At 34.9% G+C, this 19,723-nt stretch overlaps 1 protein-coding gene across 1 annotated transcript; it reads right to left on the minus strand.

Moving 5' to 3' along the window:
- Positions 1-1,365: 1,365 nt before the first annotated feature.
- LOC111777464 (MDIS1-interacting receptor like kinase 2-like) lies at positions 1,366-19,723 on the minus strand. Its single transcript, XM_087117164.1, has 4 exons — positions 19,681-19,723; positions 7,175-7,846; positions 2,121-2,351; positions 1,366-2,046 (listed from the first exon to the last, which is right to left on the minus strand). The coding sequence occupies exons 1-4, from the start codon at positions 19,721-19,723 to the stop codon at positions 1,661-1,663; spliced, it is 1,332 nt and encodes a 443-aa protein (XP_086973290.1). The 3' UTR covers positions 1,366-1,660.

A 19,723-nucleotide genomic window follows, 5' to 3' on the forward strand; every position in this document is an offset into this window, starting at 1 on the left:
TTTTTCATATATATTTGACAACACCTTCAATAGATTTGTCGTTGTCTTCTCTTTGACGATGTTAAACACCAAATTTAGGGATAACATCAACTGGATCAACCCTATAGCCTACCAATTCTTGAGTTTCCATTACGTTTCTAGATAGTGTTAATTGGATGATCCCTAAAGCTTACCAATCCTTGAGCTCCCACTGAATTTCTCGATAGTGTCAACTGGATCAACCCTAGAGTCTACTGATCCTTAAGCTTTCAATATATTTCTAGACAGTGTTAATTGGATCAACTCTAGAGCGTATCGATCATTGAACTTCCACTTCATTTTTGGATAGTGTCAATGAGATCAACCCTTAAAGCCTACGAATCCTTGAGCTTCTACTGCATTTTTGGATAATGTCAACTAAGAGCCTATTGATCCTTGAGCCTCCATATGTTATGGACAAGATCAACTGAATCAATCCTAAAGTCTACCAATCCTTGAGCTTTGTAGAATCATAGGAGTGTAAAACAGAATCAAATTGTTTGAAGTAAGCTCGTGAAACGTCAGAATTCCAAGTGTTCCAAGGACCAATTATGGGCGATTCTTCCATGGAAGAAAATTTACGAAGAGATACTTCACAACTCTAGCAGCATTACTTGCATCAACAAGATTCACAAATTATGCTTCAATATTCGTAGTTCTTCTAATCTTCTCAAGAACGTTGCCTAGTTAACTTTCGAAAAAGAGATTTCCAAACGCCAACACTATCGGCCACGTGAATGAAAATAAGATTTGGAGTAGTGATGATAGATAACCACTCTATTCCTTCAAGACTTTGATATTTGATACCATGAAGGACCTCGGCTCCGAAACTTTATTTTCGTCCGACCTACCACCTCCGCTCTCTCACTACCTCTCAAGATCGTTACCTGTAGGTAGAATCACACGAGAATCTAAGCAAGCACATGGCACTCTTGTCCAATCGAACTAGTGTCCACATCTAGTGGCGTCTCCTCGCATTTCAGTGTCATTCCATTTTGGTGTTCATTCTTTGGCTCCAACATCTTCCCTTCGAATAAGAGTTCATGAATATCTTTATGATAGGATAATCTTCAATCTATTATCTTCTAGAAACAAATATCAAATCTATCAATCTTCTTGATCTTTAAACTTATTTTCACAAATCATAGTGAATCTCTCCTCTCGGATATCATTTATTAAGATCACACAACTCATATAGTCGATCTAGATAAAGAACCTGAAGAATAAAAGAGAGAAGATGCAATGAGAAATATACATGGAGACACCACGATGAAAAACTTCATGACAACTAGGGTTTATTTACATATGACTTATTATAGATAAAATAATTCATCTTAAAAACTAGACAATATTTCCCGTTAGAAACTATACGGGATAACATATAAGATACCTCAAATTAATTAACTATTAAGCTATCTTAACTCTAAAATAAACTTGACTCACAAGTAAATATCAATATCAAACTTCACAATCTAACATTTCCTTCCCACACAATTAAAAGAAATTGAGAGTCTGATCCAACTATATAATATAATCGATATTATTGACACTAGATGGTCTTGCAAAAACAAACTCACTTCTTTATACGAGTATAAACTCACAATACCATTCATAGGTCGACCAAGCCCAAGTACATGAATCATTATTCTGAAGTCATATGTACTTGGTATATTTCCTGTCTTAAAATTTGTTCAACTAAAACCTCATTGAATGAGATTTCTAGACCAGGTCTTGGAACAAGAAGTTGTCTACTCACATGCTGCATTGTTGGTCGAGCTGTTGGGTTTGGATGGAGGCATGCAAAAGCCAGCGTTAGTGCAACAACTATTCTTTGAGCTACTCCATTTTGGGTTAAAGGAGATCTTAGACGTATGTCCAACAATTCCTTGATAGCTACATTTGGAGTAGTTTTCGACCATAAATCGTTTAACAATTCTCGAGGGTGTTTTCCTATTATTGTTTCTAATGCCACCACTCCAAAGCTATAAACATCACATTTTTCTGTGACGACTGTCGTGTATGCCAATTCTAAAAATTAAAAAAACAGAATGTTACATAAAAATAATCAAAACTAATTAGTAGGTATCAATTTTTGTAATTACCTGGAGCAATGTAGCCATACGTGCCGCGAACCACGGTGTGATTGGAAGATTCAACATCAAGAAATCTTGCTACCCCGAAATCCGACAGAAAAGCGTCAAGATTCGAGTCCAGAAGTATATTATTGGTCGTAACGTCTCGATGAAGGATAGGCATGGTGCAATCATGATGTAAGTAGGACAAAGCTTGGGCAACTCTATTAATGACATTTAGTCTCTTATTCCACTTCAATTCTGTTAAGAATGAGAAATAGAAATAGAATTGGGATCGAAAGTATGATCTTCATTCAGGTTTACCACGTTTATATAGGATACAAACTATCAACTAATACCTAAAAATAGAAAAAATATATATCTAACTAAATCGGGTAAATAAATAAAATATACCGTTAATCAAATCTATACTAACAACTCCCTAAATATCTGAGATATATTCTAACTAATTATCACCGCAAAATATCCTCTTAATACTCCCCCTCAAGTTGGAGAGTGTATGTCGATCACACCCAACTTGTCCTTCAAAAAGTCAAATTGCTGTCTTCCCAAAGCTTTAGTAAAAACATCTGCCAATTGCATTTTGGTCGAAACATAACACAGTTTGATGATTCCAGCTTGTAACTTTTCTCGAACTATATGACAATCTATTTCAATGTGTTTCGTACGTTCATGAAAAACTGGATTGGCTGCTATATGTAATGCTGCTTGATTATCACAATATAATAATGCTGGTTCGGACAGTGGAACATTCAAGTCTTGAAGAATGTATCTTAACCAAGTTAACTCTAAACAAGTATTTGCCATAGCTCGATACTCGGCTTCTGCTGATGATCTGGACACATTAGTCTACTTTTTAGACTTCCAAGAAATAATTGAATTTCCGAGGAAAATGCAAAACCCAGAAATAGATCGTCTGGAAGTTCGACAACCACCCCAGTCAGAATCGCAATATGCCTGTAATCTTAAATTGTTTTCAGATGGCAGTAGAAGTCCTTGACCAGGGAGTGCCTTTGATGTACCTCAGAACTCGAAGAGCTGCCTCCCAATGTGGTTTTCTTGGTTCATGCATAAATTGGCTAAGCATACGAACTGAATAAGCTATGTCAGGCCTAGTGACGGTCAAATATATTAATCTGCCAATCAACCGTCTGTATTTACTTGGATCATTCAACTTCTCTCCTTCAGTTAAAGAAAGTTTCAGATTTTGCTCCATAGGAAATTTGTCTGGACGAGCTCCTGTAAGACCTGTGTCTTGAAGTATGTCTAGAGCATACTTCCTTTGAGACATAAAAATCCCTTTTCTAGATCGAGAAAATTCAATGCCTAGAAAATATTTCAAATTTCCTAAATCTTTGATAAGAAATTTCTGGAGTAAACTAGTCTTGAGATATTGAATTTCTTCGAGATCATTGCCTGTCAACAGAATATCATCAACATAGATTAGAACTGCAGTGAAAGAAGTACCTTTACTCTTAGTAAACAAAGAGTAATCTGCTTTGGACTGAGTGTAGCCTGCATTTTGTATAGTTGTAGAAAATATGGAGAACCAATTGCGAGAAGCCTGTTTTAATCCATAAAGAGATTTATGGAGCCGACATACTGTATTCTCCCCCTGTCGGCGAAGACCTGGTGGTAAAGACATATAAACTTCCTCGTCTAGATTACCATGGAGAAAGGCATTTTGAACATCCAACTGATGGGTGAACCATTTTCGAGCAGCAGCAACAGTGAGTAAGCAACGAAGTGTAGTAAGTTTCGCTGTAGGGGAAAATGTTTCTGTGTAATCAATACCTTCAACCTGAGTGTATCCCTTTGCTACTAGTCGAGCTTTATAACGTTCAACAGAACCATCAGAGTTGTATTTAATTTTGTACACCCAACGACAACCAATAGCTTTATGACCAAGTGGTAGAGGAACGAGAGACCATGTATGATTATGTTCCAAAGCTGCAATTTCATCATTCATAGCCTGCTGCCATAACGGGTCGCCAACTGCCTCGTCATAGGTTTTAGGTTCTGTCTGGGATGTAATAAGAGCTAGAAAAGCACGTTGAGTAGGAGAAAAACGAGAGAATGAAAGGTAATGATGAAGGGGATACATGGTGCCAGTGCCGGGACTTGAGCTAGAGGTTAAATGATTGGCTCCAGAAGACATCTCATAATCCTTATGCCAAGCTGGAGGCTGTTTAGTACGAGTAGAACGTCGAAGTGGAGCTGATGTATCAGGTGGGATAGGATTGGAATTAGTGGGCGAATCTGGAGAAGGTGGAGGAGACGACGGAGTAGTAGGTGAAGGGATAGGAGGTGAAGGAGGAGTAGGAGGTGAAGGAATAGAAGGTGGAGGATGGATGTTTGAGTAGGATGGATCATGAAGTGGTACAACAGGAGTCGAAGGAACTAATGTCGAAGTTTGTGAAGCTGATGAAAAAGGAAAATCATCTTCACAAAATTTGACATCACGGCTGATAAAGAATTTGTGAGATTGCATGTCATACAACTTGTAACCTTTATGACCACAAGGATATCCTACGAAAACACAAGGAGTTGCCCTAGGTTCAAATTTTTGCTTAGGATGTACTATAGTTGCATAACATTTACAACCAAAAACTTTAAGATGATGAAATGTAGGTGGTCGTTTGTAGAGTGCTTCAAAGGGTGTCTTGTTAGATAATAATGGTGATGGCGTTCTATTTATAAGATAAACAGCCGTTAAAATGCACTCTCCCCAAAAATTAAGTGGAACCTGTGACTGAAAAAGAAGAGACCTAGCTACATTTAGGATATGGCGATTCTTGCGTTCTACGACTCCATTTTGTTGTGGAGTATAGACACAAGTGCGCTGAAATTCAATACCACAAGAAGTAAAGAATGGTTGCAAAGATAGAAACTCAGTCCCATTGTCTGATCGAACTATCTTGATAGTAGTATGAAATTGAGTTTGAACGAATTTAACAAAGTTCATTAACAAATGATATACTTCTGACTTATGTTGCATTAAAAAAACCCAAGTACATCGAGTAAAATCATCAACAATAGTGAGAAAAAAACGCAAACAGAATGGGTAGGAATTTTATGTGGTCCCCAAACATCACAATGTATCAGATCAAAAGCAGAATGGGTTGTTATTGAACTTCTTGGGAAAGACAACCTAGTTTGTTTTGCTAACGGGCAGATACTACAATTATGAGAATAACTCGCATTATTAAGATGCAATTGATCAGCTAGAAATTTAAAACGAGAAAAGGAAGGATGACCTAGGCGTAAATGCCACAAATCAGATGACTGAGATACTTGATGAGCTGAAGATTTGATTGGAGATGAAGAAATATGATAGAGACCTCCAAATTGTTTACCCGAGCCAATCATCTTCCCCGTAGCCAAGTCCTGCATAACACAAGAATCAGGATAGAAGGTGACATAACATTTCAAGTTATTGGTAAGTTTGCTTATCGACATTAGGTTTAAATTGAATGAAGGCACACATAAAACGTTGTTTAATTGAAGGTTAGGGCTAAGGGAAATATTTCCAGTATGTGACACAAGTGCTGTCTCTCCATTAGGCAAATTTATTGTAGACATGATGGCAGCCTTTGGTTCAGTTATAACAGAAGATTTTGATACTATATGATCCGTAGCTCCACTATCGAGAATCCATGAATTAGAACTCGCAGAGTTAATAGATAATGTAGATATGGGAAACAAACCTGCAACATTGATGTGATTGTCAGAATTATCAGAAGGGTGATGATTGATTGCAGATAAGGCTTGTGCTATCTGTCGTAATTGCTCAGAAGAAAAATTTGGAATGGAATTAGGTGACTGTTCTTCTGTATTCAACTGTGAAACATCGGCCATATTTGCAGATGATCGATATCCACGGTTATTGTGTTGATTGTCTTGTCTTGTCCTTCCAAAATTATTTTTCTGTCGACACCGATCTTCTGTATGGCCCCTTCTATCACAAAACTTACAGTGAAACTTAAGAATTCGACACTCATTAATTGTATGACCACTTTTATTGCAGTGTTCACACAATTTGTCCTTGGCGAATTTTGAATATATTGTTTTCTTTTGCACTGCTGATGCAATCGAGATTTTCTCAGTAGGTTCGGAAGTTACCTGACGCTGCATCTCTTCTTGTACAAGTAATGAATAGGCTTGCCTCACATTAGGTAATGGAGACATCATCAATATGTTAGATCTCACCGTTTTATAAGACTGATTGAGCCCCATGAGCAATTGCATCAACTTGTCTTCTTCGCGTTGATCAATATGTATTTGACGTTGATTACAGGTAAATGGTGTGCGGTACGCTTCCAGTTCATCCCAGAGTGCTTTGAGCTTGGTGAAATATGTTGACAGTGCCATGGTTCCTTGTGACATCGTTGCTATCGAGTTTTGTATTTGAAAAATTGCTGGAGCATTCTTTTGTGAGAATTGATCGTGAAGATCAACCCACACTTGATGAGCTGTCTTGGCGTGAATAATGCCTTTAGCGATATCTGCTTCAACGGAATGAGTTAACCAAGATATTATCATACTGTTGCACTGATTCCAGAGTTCGAATTCGGTTGAATTTGCATCTTGGGACGGTTCCTCAATTGTGCCATCAATGAAGCCAATTTTCTTCTTGGCAATAAGAGCATGCATAACTGATTTACTCCAGGATTGATAATTTGCTCCATTTAATTTGATTGGAACAAGTGAATATCCTGGCTGATCAGAGTGATGAATATAGTACGGATGTGTTAAATCAACATCCGAAATTTTGAAGCTGGATTTGGCTGATTCCGCCATAAAGGAAATTTTGATATTTAAGAACACCAAGATCGGTGCTCTGATACCATGTTAAGAATGAGAAATAGAAATAGAATTGGGATCGAAAGTATGATCTTCATTCAGGTTTACCACGTTTATATAGGATACAAACTATCAACTAATACCTAAAATAGAAAAAATATATATCTAACTAAATCTGGTAAATAAATAAAATATACCGTTAATCAAATCTATACTAACAACTCCCTAAATATCTGAGATATATTCTAACTAATTATCACCGCAAAATATCCTCCTAATAAATTCCTCTTCTTCTGTATCATTGCTCAGCACCCGAAATAGACTTCCACTCTCCATGTACTCGTAAATGAGAAACATGCAACGTTTATGGAGGCAATAACCAAGGAGCTTTAAGATGTTCTTGTGCCTAATCTCTTTTAGCATCTCAATCTCATTTTGAAAACTCTTGGTAAGGGTTTCCCATTTGGCTGCTTCAGAACTATGAAGCTTCTTTAAAGCTACAACTTTTCCAATGGGAAGCGTCGCTCGGTAGACGCTCCCAAACCCACCCGTGCCAATGCAATATTTGATATCGAAGTCTTCGGTTGCGTCTATAATGTCTTGGTAAGCAATCTTACCATCATAATTCCATAGGGAGAACACATTTCCATGGCTATCTACCTCTGTCACATGGGTGGTATTCTTTGATTTTCGTGAACAATAAAGAGTGAAGCAAACAACGAAAAGGATGAACAAAATAAGCGAGGGAAGAAGGATTTTGAATAGTTTGTGTACTGTGTGATTGTGTGAAGCACAAGAGCGAAGTTGGGAGTGGTTTCCACATAAGTTTTCATTACCCAAAACAACATCTACCCCAAAATGATGAAGGAATTCGTTTGAAAGTGGGCCACATGAGCGTTGGCTTCTAGTTGAAGTGGAGATGGTGTTGAAGCCTCCAAGGATATTGGAAAGGGAGCAGAAAGTAAGTGGTAGCAAAGGAGGAGTAGAAAGCTCATCAAACTAAAGGCTGCCATCTATTTGGGTTGGGAATGAACGTAGTGAGAGAGATTATTAGTATTGAAAACATAGAGTTGCTTCAAAAGTCAACAAGTCAACGTGCTCTTTTGTTCAATTAAGTTTTCGTCTAAAGACTAAGTCAGTCTCTAAACTAGACTTAAAAGAAATGTCACAAAGTCTTTTTTTTTTTTTTTTTCCCACCCAACCATTCAAAAGAAAACACTTTGCCCACAATCGTCCAAATACAAAGTCAAGAAAATGATTTTTTTTTTATTAAATAAAAAACTTATTTTCCACCCAACTTCGCTATTTAAAGCATAGTCGGCCTATGTAGACAAGACTCCTAGACATGCAAGATTGGGACAGGTTGGCTACTACAAGTTGAAGGTGATCATGTAGAAATTCATGCTCAAAGGCCTACCACAACCTGAAGTCAAAATAAATGTTTGCGTTGGATGTTAATATGGTAAAACTCATCAATTACCATACAAAGAGTCAAAGTTCAGAGCAAATAACTAGAGTTTATTCACTCTAATTTGTTTGATCTAGTCAAACAAACATCAATCAATGGGATGCGGTATATATGGTGACATTCATTGACGACTACTCGAGATATGTGTGGATTTTCTTTATAAAAGAAAAGTCTGACACATTCTAAAAATTTCAACAATTCAGGATGACGATCGAAGAAGAAGTAGGAATGAATATTCATTGCCTCCATACAGATATGGTGACATTCATTGACGACTACTCGAGATATGTGTGGATTTTCTTTATAAAAGAAAAGTCTGACACATTCTAAAAATTTCAACAATTCAGGATGACGATCGAAGAAGAAGTAGGAATGAATATTCATTGCCTCCATACAGATATGGTGACATTCATTGACGACTACTCGAGATATGTGTGGATTTTCTTTATAAAAGAAAAGTCTGACACATTCTAAAAATTTCAACAATTCAGGATGACGATCGAAGAAGAAGTAGGAATGAATATTCATTGCCTCCATACAGATATGGTGACATTCATTGACGACTACTCGAGATATGTGTGGATTTTCTTTATAAAAGAAAAGTCTGACACATTCTAAAAATTTCAACAATTCAGGATGACGATCAAAGAAGAAGTAGGAATGAATATTCATTGTATAGTCATTCATATGAAAGAAAAAGAAGAGAGAGAGAGGAAAACAAAAGTGGTACAACAGATAGAAGGAGGATGGAAGATGTGAGAAATTATTATTATTTGTACCAAGAGAATATAATATTATAACAAACCATAGTTGGATTGAATGATTGAAGCACCATGAAATAATATTGACATATTTTCAATTTAAGTTTTACTACCCAACCAAAATTTAGAAACAATGAAAACGTGGAATTCGATTTTTACTGAGACCGTTTTAGAGCTGTATTTCACATTGTTAGTTGGATTATTAATTAAAATGTGAAATGCTAACGAAAGGTGACGAACGGCTCGATATGAAGCGAACTCTAGCAACCTTTGGAGCAGCTCTCGAGGAACGGGAGCTTACGTTAATTAAATTAGGGAATACTTCGGCTAAGGCCAACCAGGTAAGTGACCTTACTATAGGATAGGCTCAAAATTGTATGAGTTACGATGTTGTATGAACTATGTCGTACGATGCAGTATATGAGTTATGATGATGTATGACTTATGATGATGTGTGGGTTATGATACCTGATGATGTGCTCAGTATATATATATTTTGATGAATGTCGTACTTGATATGTTTGATGCACCTTGTGGAAATATGATGAGTATGATGATTGCGTGACGTTTACCTTAATATGATGATGTTTTCCATATTGAGCATGCTATATGATGATAAGTGCCATATTGCATCATGTCGTTAGATCGACATAGGACACAACCCTAAGAGCGTAAAAATGATATTAATATAAATATCCACGAGTATGTGTTACCTAGAGTAACAAAGAGATGAGACTAGAGGGTTGTGTTAGAAGAGACATTATGATGTTTTTAGAGGGACCTCATGCATATTGTATGTTCATAAGCATAGGGCTACTTCCCCTAGAGATGATGAGTGCAGACGCGCACCGTATGATGAGCGCGTATGCGCACAGGTGCGAAAGCACACAGATGAGGGTGTTCATGAGGTGCATGACACTATGGGGTTCCGCTGACCTCCGGATGTCGCTACAGATTAGCTTGACCAAAGAGTCCAGGGGGTGTGCGAGCGCCCTGGGGATTCACACTCGCACGTGTGAGTCGTGTGTAGGGAAGTACTACACATCCAATTTGTCCGAGACTGGAGGCCACCCCTAAGATGATCAGAGATAGGTCCCTAAATCATGATTGCATGTGTTTGCATTTGCATGGCCCCCTATAGTGGGGCCACTTACTGAGTATTCTTTGAAATACTCAGGCCGTGTGCCACATCATTTTTCAGGTAAAGGCAAGGCGCACTTGTACGGAGGACGGCGGCATCGCAAGCAGAGACTGTGGCACGTGCATAGGGTAGACTCATATTTAAATTTCTAGTCTTAAGTTAGAATAGGTTGTTCTGCATTTCATTGTTTTAAATTATTTTGTATTTGTATTTGTTCTCTAAATTTCAGTATTTCATATTTAAACACGTAAGACCATGGCTGTGTTTTTCCAGAAAAGAAGTTGTTTTAAACATTTTTTTTGAAGTTTACGTTATCAATTATGTTCATGTAAGAGTTATATTTCTGCATTATAGATGAGCATGAGACGTTAGTAGCGACTCTGAGTATGTGGAAATTTAGGGTCGTTACAGTAGCAATGAAGAACCTGTATTCATCTAGAATCAAAAGTTTCCTCAAGTATACGAGTCAAAGAAAGACAAGGTTTCAAAAACAGCATGGCGACCTAGTCGTTAGAAGTTACTATGATGTCTTTCGCTCACTATTGCTTCATAGCTTGTGTTTTTCATGAACTAGATATTCAAAGGGTTCTTAGACTACTTTCTAGTAGTGTGCTTTATTAAAAGATCCTCATTAAAAAATCCTCACTAGCCTAATAGGGTCAAGCCTTATAATTGTTTGAGCCCATGTCTATATATTTTAGAAAAACGATTTAGGTGTTTGAGAGTAAAGATACCTAATTATTTTAGGTAAAGAATTTAGGTATTTTATGAATAAATATTTAAATTTAGGAATAAATTGTCTAGCTTCTGCTACAGATACCCCTCCACCCTACTAAGGTTTTCATCCATGAAAATTCAAGCAATCTCAAAAGCAAAGCGTAGTAGTATTTTATAGAGTGTCTTGTAATCTCTTTTTGATTGGTCTTAATAAAGAGTACAAGTGTTTCCTACAAATGTGTTCAATAATTTGATATGAGAGCTAGGTTGGTGTAGGTTGTTTGATATCTTGAAATTCTTAGTTAAATTCTTAGTATGCTCTATGGTTGTAGCTCTTTCTGATCTTCCACATCAGAAACGATTTCTAGAGATTAATAGTGAGTGAGTTTCTTTGTGTTGTGTGTAGTCCATGACTCTGTAAGTTTTGTGTCGAAAAAGTTTGTTTGGTATTATTAAGTTATTGCCAACACGATGGGTGATTTCAAGTCGTTGGAGGAATCAAGAAACTCAACGACAACTACAATATGTGGGCATCATGCATGATGTCCAGTCTATAAGGTTAAGACCTTTGGGAGGTCATTGGAGGATTCTAATGGTGTCTTGCACAAATGGAGAATCAAGACAAGCAAAACAATGTTTGCCTTAGAGACCACAGTTGAATAAGAGATATTGGAGCACATTCGGGATGACAAAACACATGGGACACGTTTGTAACTATTTTCGCAAAGAAAAACGATACGATGTTACAACTTCTAGAGAATGAGTTGTTCTTAATTTCAGAACGCGACAAGACGATTGCTCAGTACTTTTACAGGTTCAAGTCGATATGTCGGAAGATTATTGAACTAAACCTAAATCCGTCATCGAAGAAGCTCAAATGAAGATAATTTTTATCCACAAATTGTGATTGGAATATAGAAATTTTGTTATTGCTATACAATTATGACCCACTCAACCATCATTTGTAGAGTTTGAAATTTTACTAGTTAGCCAAGAAGCCATGACTAAGCAAAAGAGACATGTCACGTTGAAGAGTGAAGAAAAGTGTTTTACACAAGTAAAAGTCGGAGTAACAATAAGATGCGTTGATACAAAATGGAGCAAATGAAGAAGTTACCAATGAACCGTACAACTTGGAGAGCATAAAAGATTGACAAGGGTTTCAAGGGAAGAAGTTTAAAAGCATTTGCTACAATTGCAAAAAAATGCCCACATGTCTAAGGATTGTTAGTCCAAGAAAAAGTAATGCGACAACCTCAAAAATGAAGATGGAGGATAAATAGGGTGCAGAGGTATTATGTGTCTTAGAACGAGATAGCACTCATGGTGATGGTGGGAGAGCATGTCGATTATGAGAATGATTGGATTGTTGATTCAAGATGTTCAAACTAAATGACGGGTGACATGAGAAAATTATAAGACAAGAAAGAGTACAATGGAAGTTGTGTGGTACACACAGCCAACAACACATAGTTGCCAATTACTCAAGTCGACAATACGATATCATGCTTGGTAATAAATCTGACAAGGTGCACTACATAATGTTTATCGTGTACCAGGTATAAATAAGAACTTGTTGTCAGTGTCACAACTAATAACATCAAGAAAGTACGTCTTGTTTAGGCTAAAAGATCGTGTACCAAGTATAAAGAAGAACTTGTTGTCAGTGTCACAACCAACAACATCAAGAAACTACGTCTTGTTTAGGCCAAAAGATCGTGTACCAAGTATAAAGAAGAACTTGTTATCAGTGTCACAACTAACAACATCAAGAAACTACGTCTTGTTTAGGCCAAAAGATGTGAGTCTATAAAGTTGTTAAGGTAACAAGAAAGTCAACGATGGAAGGGCAAAGAGTGGAGTTCGTTTACCCCCTATCTGCAGAGAGTGGAGTTCGTTTACCCCCTATCTGCAGAGTTGTCCTATGTAGACAAGACTAGAAAGAATGAGACAACAGATCTATGACATGCAAGATTGAGACATGATGGCTACCACAAGTGGAAGGAGATTATGGAGAAATTCATGCCGAAAGTCCTACCTTAACCTGAAGTCAAAATAAACATTTGCGTTGGATGTTAATATGGTAAAACTCATCAATTACCATACAAAGAATCAAAGTTCAAAGAAAAAAAGTCATTAGAGTTAATTCACTTGAAGTTATTTGGTCTAGTCAAATGAACATCAATCAACGGGATGTGATGTATGGTGACGTTCATTGATGACTACTCGAGATATGTGTAGATTGTCTTTATGATAGAAAAGTCTTACATATTCTCAAAATTTCAAGAATTCAAGATGACGATTGAATGAGAAGTAGAAATAAACATTTGTTGCCTACGTACAGATAATGGCAGAGAATACCTGTCAGATGAGTTCGATCAATATCTACAAAAGTATGGAATACGTCATTAGTGTACATGTGCCAACACATCGTAACAAAATGGTGTAGCAAAAAGAATGAATTCAAGTCTTGAGAAAATTTTCAAAACATTTTATGTCAATTTCCACAAGAAACATGTGTAATTAGGAGAAACACGTTACCAAAACAAAAACAAGAAGAACATAGAAGGGTATTGAAGAAGAAAGAGAAAAAGAGGAAAAATAGGAAACAGTTCGGTTATAGATGGAAACAAAGAAAAAATGGAGGAAGGTAATTAAATGTACATAAACCGTTTTTATTTTTATTTTTAACTTTTTTTAGGGTTAAAATATTAATGAAGTTTTGAAATTAGAAGAATTTTTTTTTTTTTTTTTTTTTTTTTTTTTTTTTTTTGTAAAATTCAAGTGTGTTATTTAAATGGATGTTTTTAAACATAGATATTTTTTATAATTTAGATAAAGGTTAAGGTGTGTATCGGATGTGTAACGGTATTAATGCAAGTGAAAGACCACAAAGAACAATAGTTTCTTTACGCTTAGATTTATTTTCTATCTTTATCCTCAACTAATTAACGATAATCCCATAATTATTTTGTCGTATTCAAGTTATAAACTACCTGCTTTAATAATAGTTTTCAAGAAACCATTGACATGACATCATTCAAAGCTTTGTATGTGTATTTGAGATGAAGTTGGTGGATGCGAGGTGAAGGTCAAAGTTGGTTTAAACTATCAATGAGGTCATTGGGATGTGGACTCGTGACCTAGAGTAAACACAAAAGTTATGCCGATGTAAGACATAAGAACCTAGAGTTTGAAGTAGATGATAGGAAATGTGAATGTTACATTATACATTGATAATTCAAAGCATGTTTAGATTTAGCGTGGAAGTTATAGCCTCATGAAAATAGGTCAGTAAGCTACTTAACACTAGTATACCCATGAAAAAGACTTTGCTAAGAAAGGTTAGATATTTTAGTCAGCAATCTTGTAAACATAGTTAAACAATGTAGTATTATGGCCATAGTAGTGAGTAAACTGCATCAAATAAAAATGATCAATGAAGATTGCTAGATGATAATATCTTATAGGTTGATATAGATGCTGTGAATGGTAGTGTCAATGAAAATTTTGATCACTACAAAGTACGTAAATATGAAATTAAAACAGTTGGTATGAATATGAAAAAAGTTATTTGAGTTTACCAAATTGAAAATTTATGAGCTAACACCGTTCGAGCACTGTATACTTGAACCAATTTATAAATTTTACAAGTGTCTTTAATGAAATTTAAGTTTTGGAAGTAGTGAAAGGTAGAAATCTCTCTATATAGGCACTAATTGTGAGATTTAAAGTCAAATTCGAAAACAACTTCTAGTGTGTGAGCTATGAGGTGATTTAAAGTTATTGAACTATGGTTTAGATAAGGTATTATGATTATTTTCAAATTTTCATAGACATTTATAGAAATTGATTACCGTATGAGATTTTCAAGATATGTCTTACTTTTAGGAAATCAAGATTTAAGATTGAGTTGGAAGAAAGGATTCAAGATTAAAATATAGAAATGTTATATAAGCCAACTAAATGTCATATCCCACGAAATCTTACTAATACCTCTATTTCAAGATGCTTATTTGAAATTGATTGTTTCAAGTATCTCGAGTTTTCCTACATATAAAAATATTCATTATACTATGAAATACCAGTTTAGAGGATTGTTTCATTAAGCTTCCCTCTTAGTGTTACAAAGGGATTGGAAGAAATAACCCTCGGATTGTAATGCCTTTTTGCAATGATTATAGAAAAATTGTTCAAATGAGATCCTGAGGATGTATGGACAAAGAAGTCAATTGTTGGACGTTTAGCAAGGTTTAGAGAATTTAATTTGGAGGACAAAGTAATTGATATGAACTAAGGCATCTCAATCATACAATATGAACTCGAAGGAATTTGTGAAGAATGTTGTTCAAATTACCATAAGATAAAGTCAAGTTCTATTAAAGTTGAACACAAGTTGCAATCAGTTTCACATTAAAAAGAATCAAGTCTCATTTATGTAGCAAGAGCTTGAAGATACTTCAAATGTGGCTTCATTTCTTTTTAGATGGTTACAAATTTATGATGGGTGATTAAAATTTAAATTTATAATGTTCAATTAATCTTTTTTAAGTTTCAAGACACTTTATTTATTTATTTTTATGTTACATTCAACTAATTAGGATCATAAAGTATTAAGGTTAAAAGTCTTGAAATACCAGTAAGGTTAACCACTTCATTTTGAAGCTATATAAAGCCATGTATGCTATATTTGTAAAGGAGACTTGGAAACTGTAGTACAAAGAGCAAAGAGCATTGTGCTTTCATATAGCAAATAACTAAGTTTATTTGCAATTCTATGCGGTATAGATTGCATGTTTAGAATCATTTAAGTTTGACATGATCAGTTTTGCTCGTGAAGTGATTCGAATCTCAAATAAGTGTTTTTGGCTTGAGATATTTGATCAACAAGTTAATCCAAATTTTATTTTTCCTTAGAGTGATTCCTTATCATTAGGACTAAGAGTTCTTACCATTCCTTTGGTCAGGGCTAAATTTCTTTGCAATTCTATATAATTTAGGTTGCATATTTAGAATCATTCAAGCTTGACATGATCTATCTTACTTGTAAAGTGATTCGAATATCAAACAAGTGTTCTTGCCTTGAGATATTCGATCAACAAGATAATCTGAATCTTACTTCTTTTGTAGTGATTTCTTATCATTTGGTATCAGAGTTTTCTCTTCGATTGACTCCTTATAGTAATACATGGAATTGACTAAACCATGAACTCACTCTCAATACAAGATGTTGATATTAACAAAGAGCCTGAGTCATGAACCCACCCCCAATTTTTAAGATTATGGAAAGAACAATTTAGCTGAGTTGAGGTATACTAAGTCACAAACACATGAGTTACTAAGTCAATACTTCACACGCCTTAGTGTTTTCTAGTGAATATATTAACTTTCATCCTTAAGAGAAAAGAATTGCCCAATGCAACAGTATATTGAATATTAAAAACTGAGCAAGGTAGTGATGAAGAACATGCATTCTTGCTTAAACAAAAATTTCCTCGAGTCTAGAAGAACCATGTTTCAAAGATTTTTCCTAAATTTGACAGGACCATTATGAGATATTGTGTCTTTTGACTCACTAATGTCATATACCTTATGTAATGCTCATGAACCATATCTTCAGGTAGGTTTCTATTTATAGTAGTGCTTATATTGATCATACGAGATAGTGCTTATATTGATCAATACGAGACTAATCAAAGACAAAATAAAAAAGAAAAAAAAGTAAAGGACGAAATTTTGACAGGTTATGATATGCTTCATACCAAACCTTTTATGTATGAATCTTGGCTAGGCAAAGTTATTTTTATCAAACATCAAATATTAAGGAAAATATCTAGTGAACTTTGTTAAAGTAAAAATAGTTTGTAGTTGGTCTAAACCCAAACAAAGACATTAAGTTGTAAGTTTTCTTGGTTAGAGAGATGATACACAAAGTTCGTTGGAAAATTTTGAGTTTGACTCTTGCTCACTTGCACTTCAACTAAAATTGTAAGAAGAGCTTTCAAAAGTTAAAGAATTCGCTGACCATAACCTAATGATAAGATGTCCATGAGTATATGTAAAGGTTAGTAAATTGTACTAAGATAACATGTTATTAAGATAATATGAAAACATTACTGTCCTATCTTATGCTTACTAAAGGAACACGAGAATATATAACCCACTCATAGTTGAACTTACAATTTACTACTGATTCTTGGAGGTGGCAAGTATTTGAACGTTTTAGGTCAATCAAATGTTTATCCTTGCCAATGATTAGCTAAATTATCATCCTAAAGAAAAACTATATATCAAGGGAGTTATCCCTCAAGAGAAAGATGTAAATGAGACCACGAAAACACTTGTGGGTGCATCTAGTTGGTACTAAGAAGTACGACAGTTTCAAGGAGTGTAATGGTCAAATTTTACAAAGGAAGGCCATAAATGAGTTATAACAGGATGATAGAAAATTACACATGGGTCAATAAGTGGGAGCCATGTGACAAATATTTGATAGATTATCATAACTTAAGGACACAAAGGAGGTTGTTGTAACCTCTGAGAGTTCGAAAATGGAAATACAAAAAAATATAGTAATGAACTTCACTGTGGGTCTACCAAGAACTCTGAAAGAATATACGATGATATGGATGATCATTTATAGAATTACCAAGTCTACACATTTCTTGTCAGGAAACGATAACTATACTATAGAGAATTGGACGCTACTATATATGAAGGATATTGTTAGATTGTATGGAGTGTCATTATTTATAGTGTTAGATTGGGACCAATGTTTTATGTCCAATATCTAGTAGTCTTTAGAAAGCATTGGGCATCCAGTTAGATTTTCACACGATTTTTCATTAACAAGCAGCGAACATACCGAATGTCTAAATCAAATGTTAGAACACATATTACATTTTGACATGTTAAACTTCATGAGTAGTTGACACTCGTGATTGTACTTCATGAGTAGTTGACACTCGTGATTGTACCTCATGAAATTTTTTTGTAGTGATAGCTTTCAATCCATCATAAGCAAAATCATCAGTTAAAGGAGACAACATGAGGACGAGAGAACAAAATGATGGAAAAATATCCTAAGTTATTCCATGTTTCAAGTACTTTCCCGAACCAAAGTTATTTTTAGATATATATATATATATATATATATATATATATATATATATATATATATACACACACGCCCCAATTCCTCTAAAAATAAGTAAAAAATATATTGACAATCAACTCCGGCAAATGAGAGAAAATATACTACTAACTAATTTTTAAAAATAAGAAAAAAAAATATTAAGGGATTACAGTTATATAAAATATATACCATAATGAGTTACCGTTATACAATAAAGTATATTTCATAAATATCTTTATATCTCATATTAAATTTCATAATACCCCTCAAGTTGGAGAGTAGATGTCAATCACACCCAACTTGTCTTTCAAAAAATCAAATTGTTGTCTTTCCAAAGCTTTAGTGAAAACATCAATCAATTACATTTTAGCCGAAATATAACATGGTTTGATGATTTCAGCTGATAATTTTTTTCGAACTATATGACAATCTATTTCAATGTGCTTCGTACGTTCGTGAAAAACTAGATTGACTACTATATGCAATGCTGTTTGATTATCACAATACAACAATGTTGGTTCGGACATCGAAACTTTCAAGTCTTGAAGAATGTATCTCAGTCAAGTTAACTCTAAACAAATATTTTCCATAGCTTGATACTCGACTTCTGCTGATGACCTGGACACAATGGTTTACTTTTTAAACTTCTAAGAAATAATTGAATTTCCCATGAAGATCCAAAACCCTGAAATAGACTGTCTCGTAGTTTGACAACCACCCCACCAAGAATTGCAATATGCTTGTAATCTCAAGTTGTTTTCAAATGGTAGTAGAAGTCCTTGACTAGGAATACCTTTGATGTATCTCAGAACTCAAAGAGTTGTCTTCCATTGTGATTTTCTTGGTTCATACATAAATTGATTAAACATACGAACTGAATACACTATGTCAGACTTAGTAATAGTTAAATATATTAATCTGTCAATCAACCATTTGTATTTGCTTAGATCATTCAACTTCTCTACTTCTGTTAAAGAAAACTTCAGATTTTGCTCCATAGAATTTTTTTCTACACGTGCTCCTGTAAGATTTGTGTCTTGAAGAATGTATAAAGCATACTTTCTTTGAGAAATAAAAATTCCTTTTCTAGATCGAGAAAATTCAATGCCCATGAAATATTTCAAATTTCCTAAATCTTTAATAAGAAATTTCTCAAGTAAACAAGTCTTGAGATGTTGAAATTGTTTGAGATCATTGCATATCAACAGAATATCATCAACATAGATAAGAACTATAGGAAAAGAAGTACTTCTACTTTTAGTAAATAAAAAGTAATCGACTTTTGACTGGGTATAGCCTGCATTTACGAGAAGTCTGTTTTAACCCATAAAGAGACTTATGTAGCTGACATACTGTATTCTCCCCTTGTGGGTGAAGACTTAGTGGTAAAGACATGTAGACTTTCTGGTCTAGATTATTATGGAGAAAGGCATTTTGAACATCCAACTGATGAGTGAACCATTTTCGAACAACAACTATAGTAAGTAAGCAATGAAGTGTAGTAAGTTCTGTTGTAGGAGAAAATGTCTCTTTGTAATCAATACCTTCAACCTCAGTATGATTACGTTCCAAAGCTGCAATTTCCAT

The sequence above is a fragment of the Cucurbita pepo genome, chromosome 1, assembly GCF_057944985.1.
Source record: "Cucurbita pepo subsp. pepo isolate OVF chromosome 1, ASM5794498v1, whole genome shotgun sequence".
Lineage (NCBI taxonomy): Eukaryota > Viridiplantae > Streptophyta > Magnoliopsida > Cucurbitales > Cucurbitaceae > Cucurbita > Cucurbita pepo.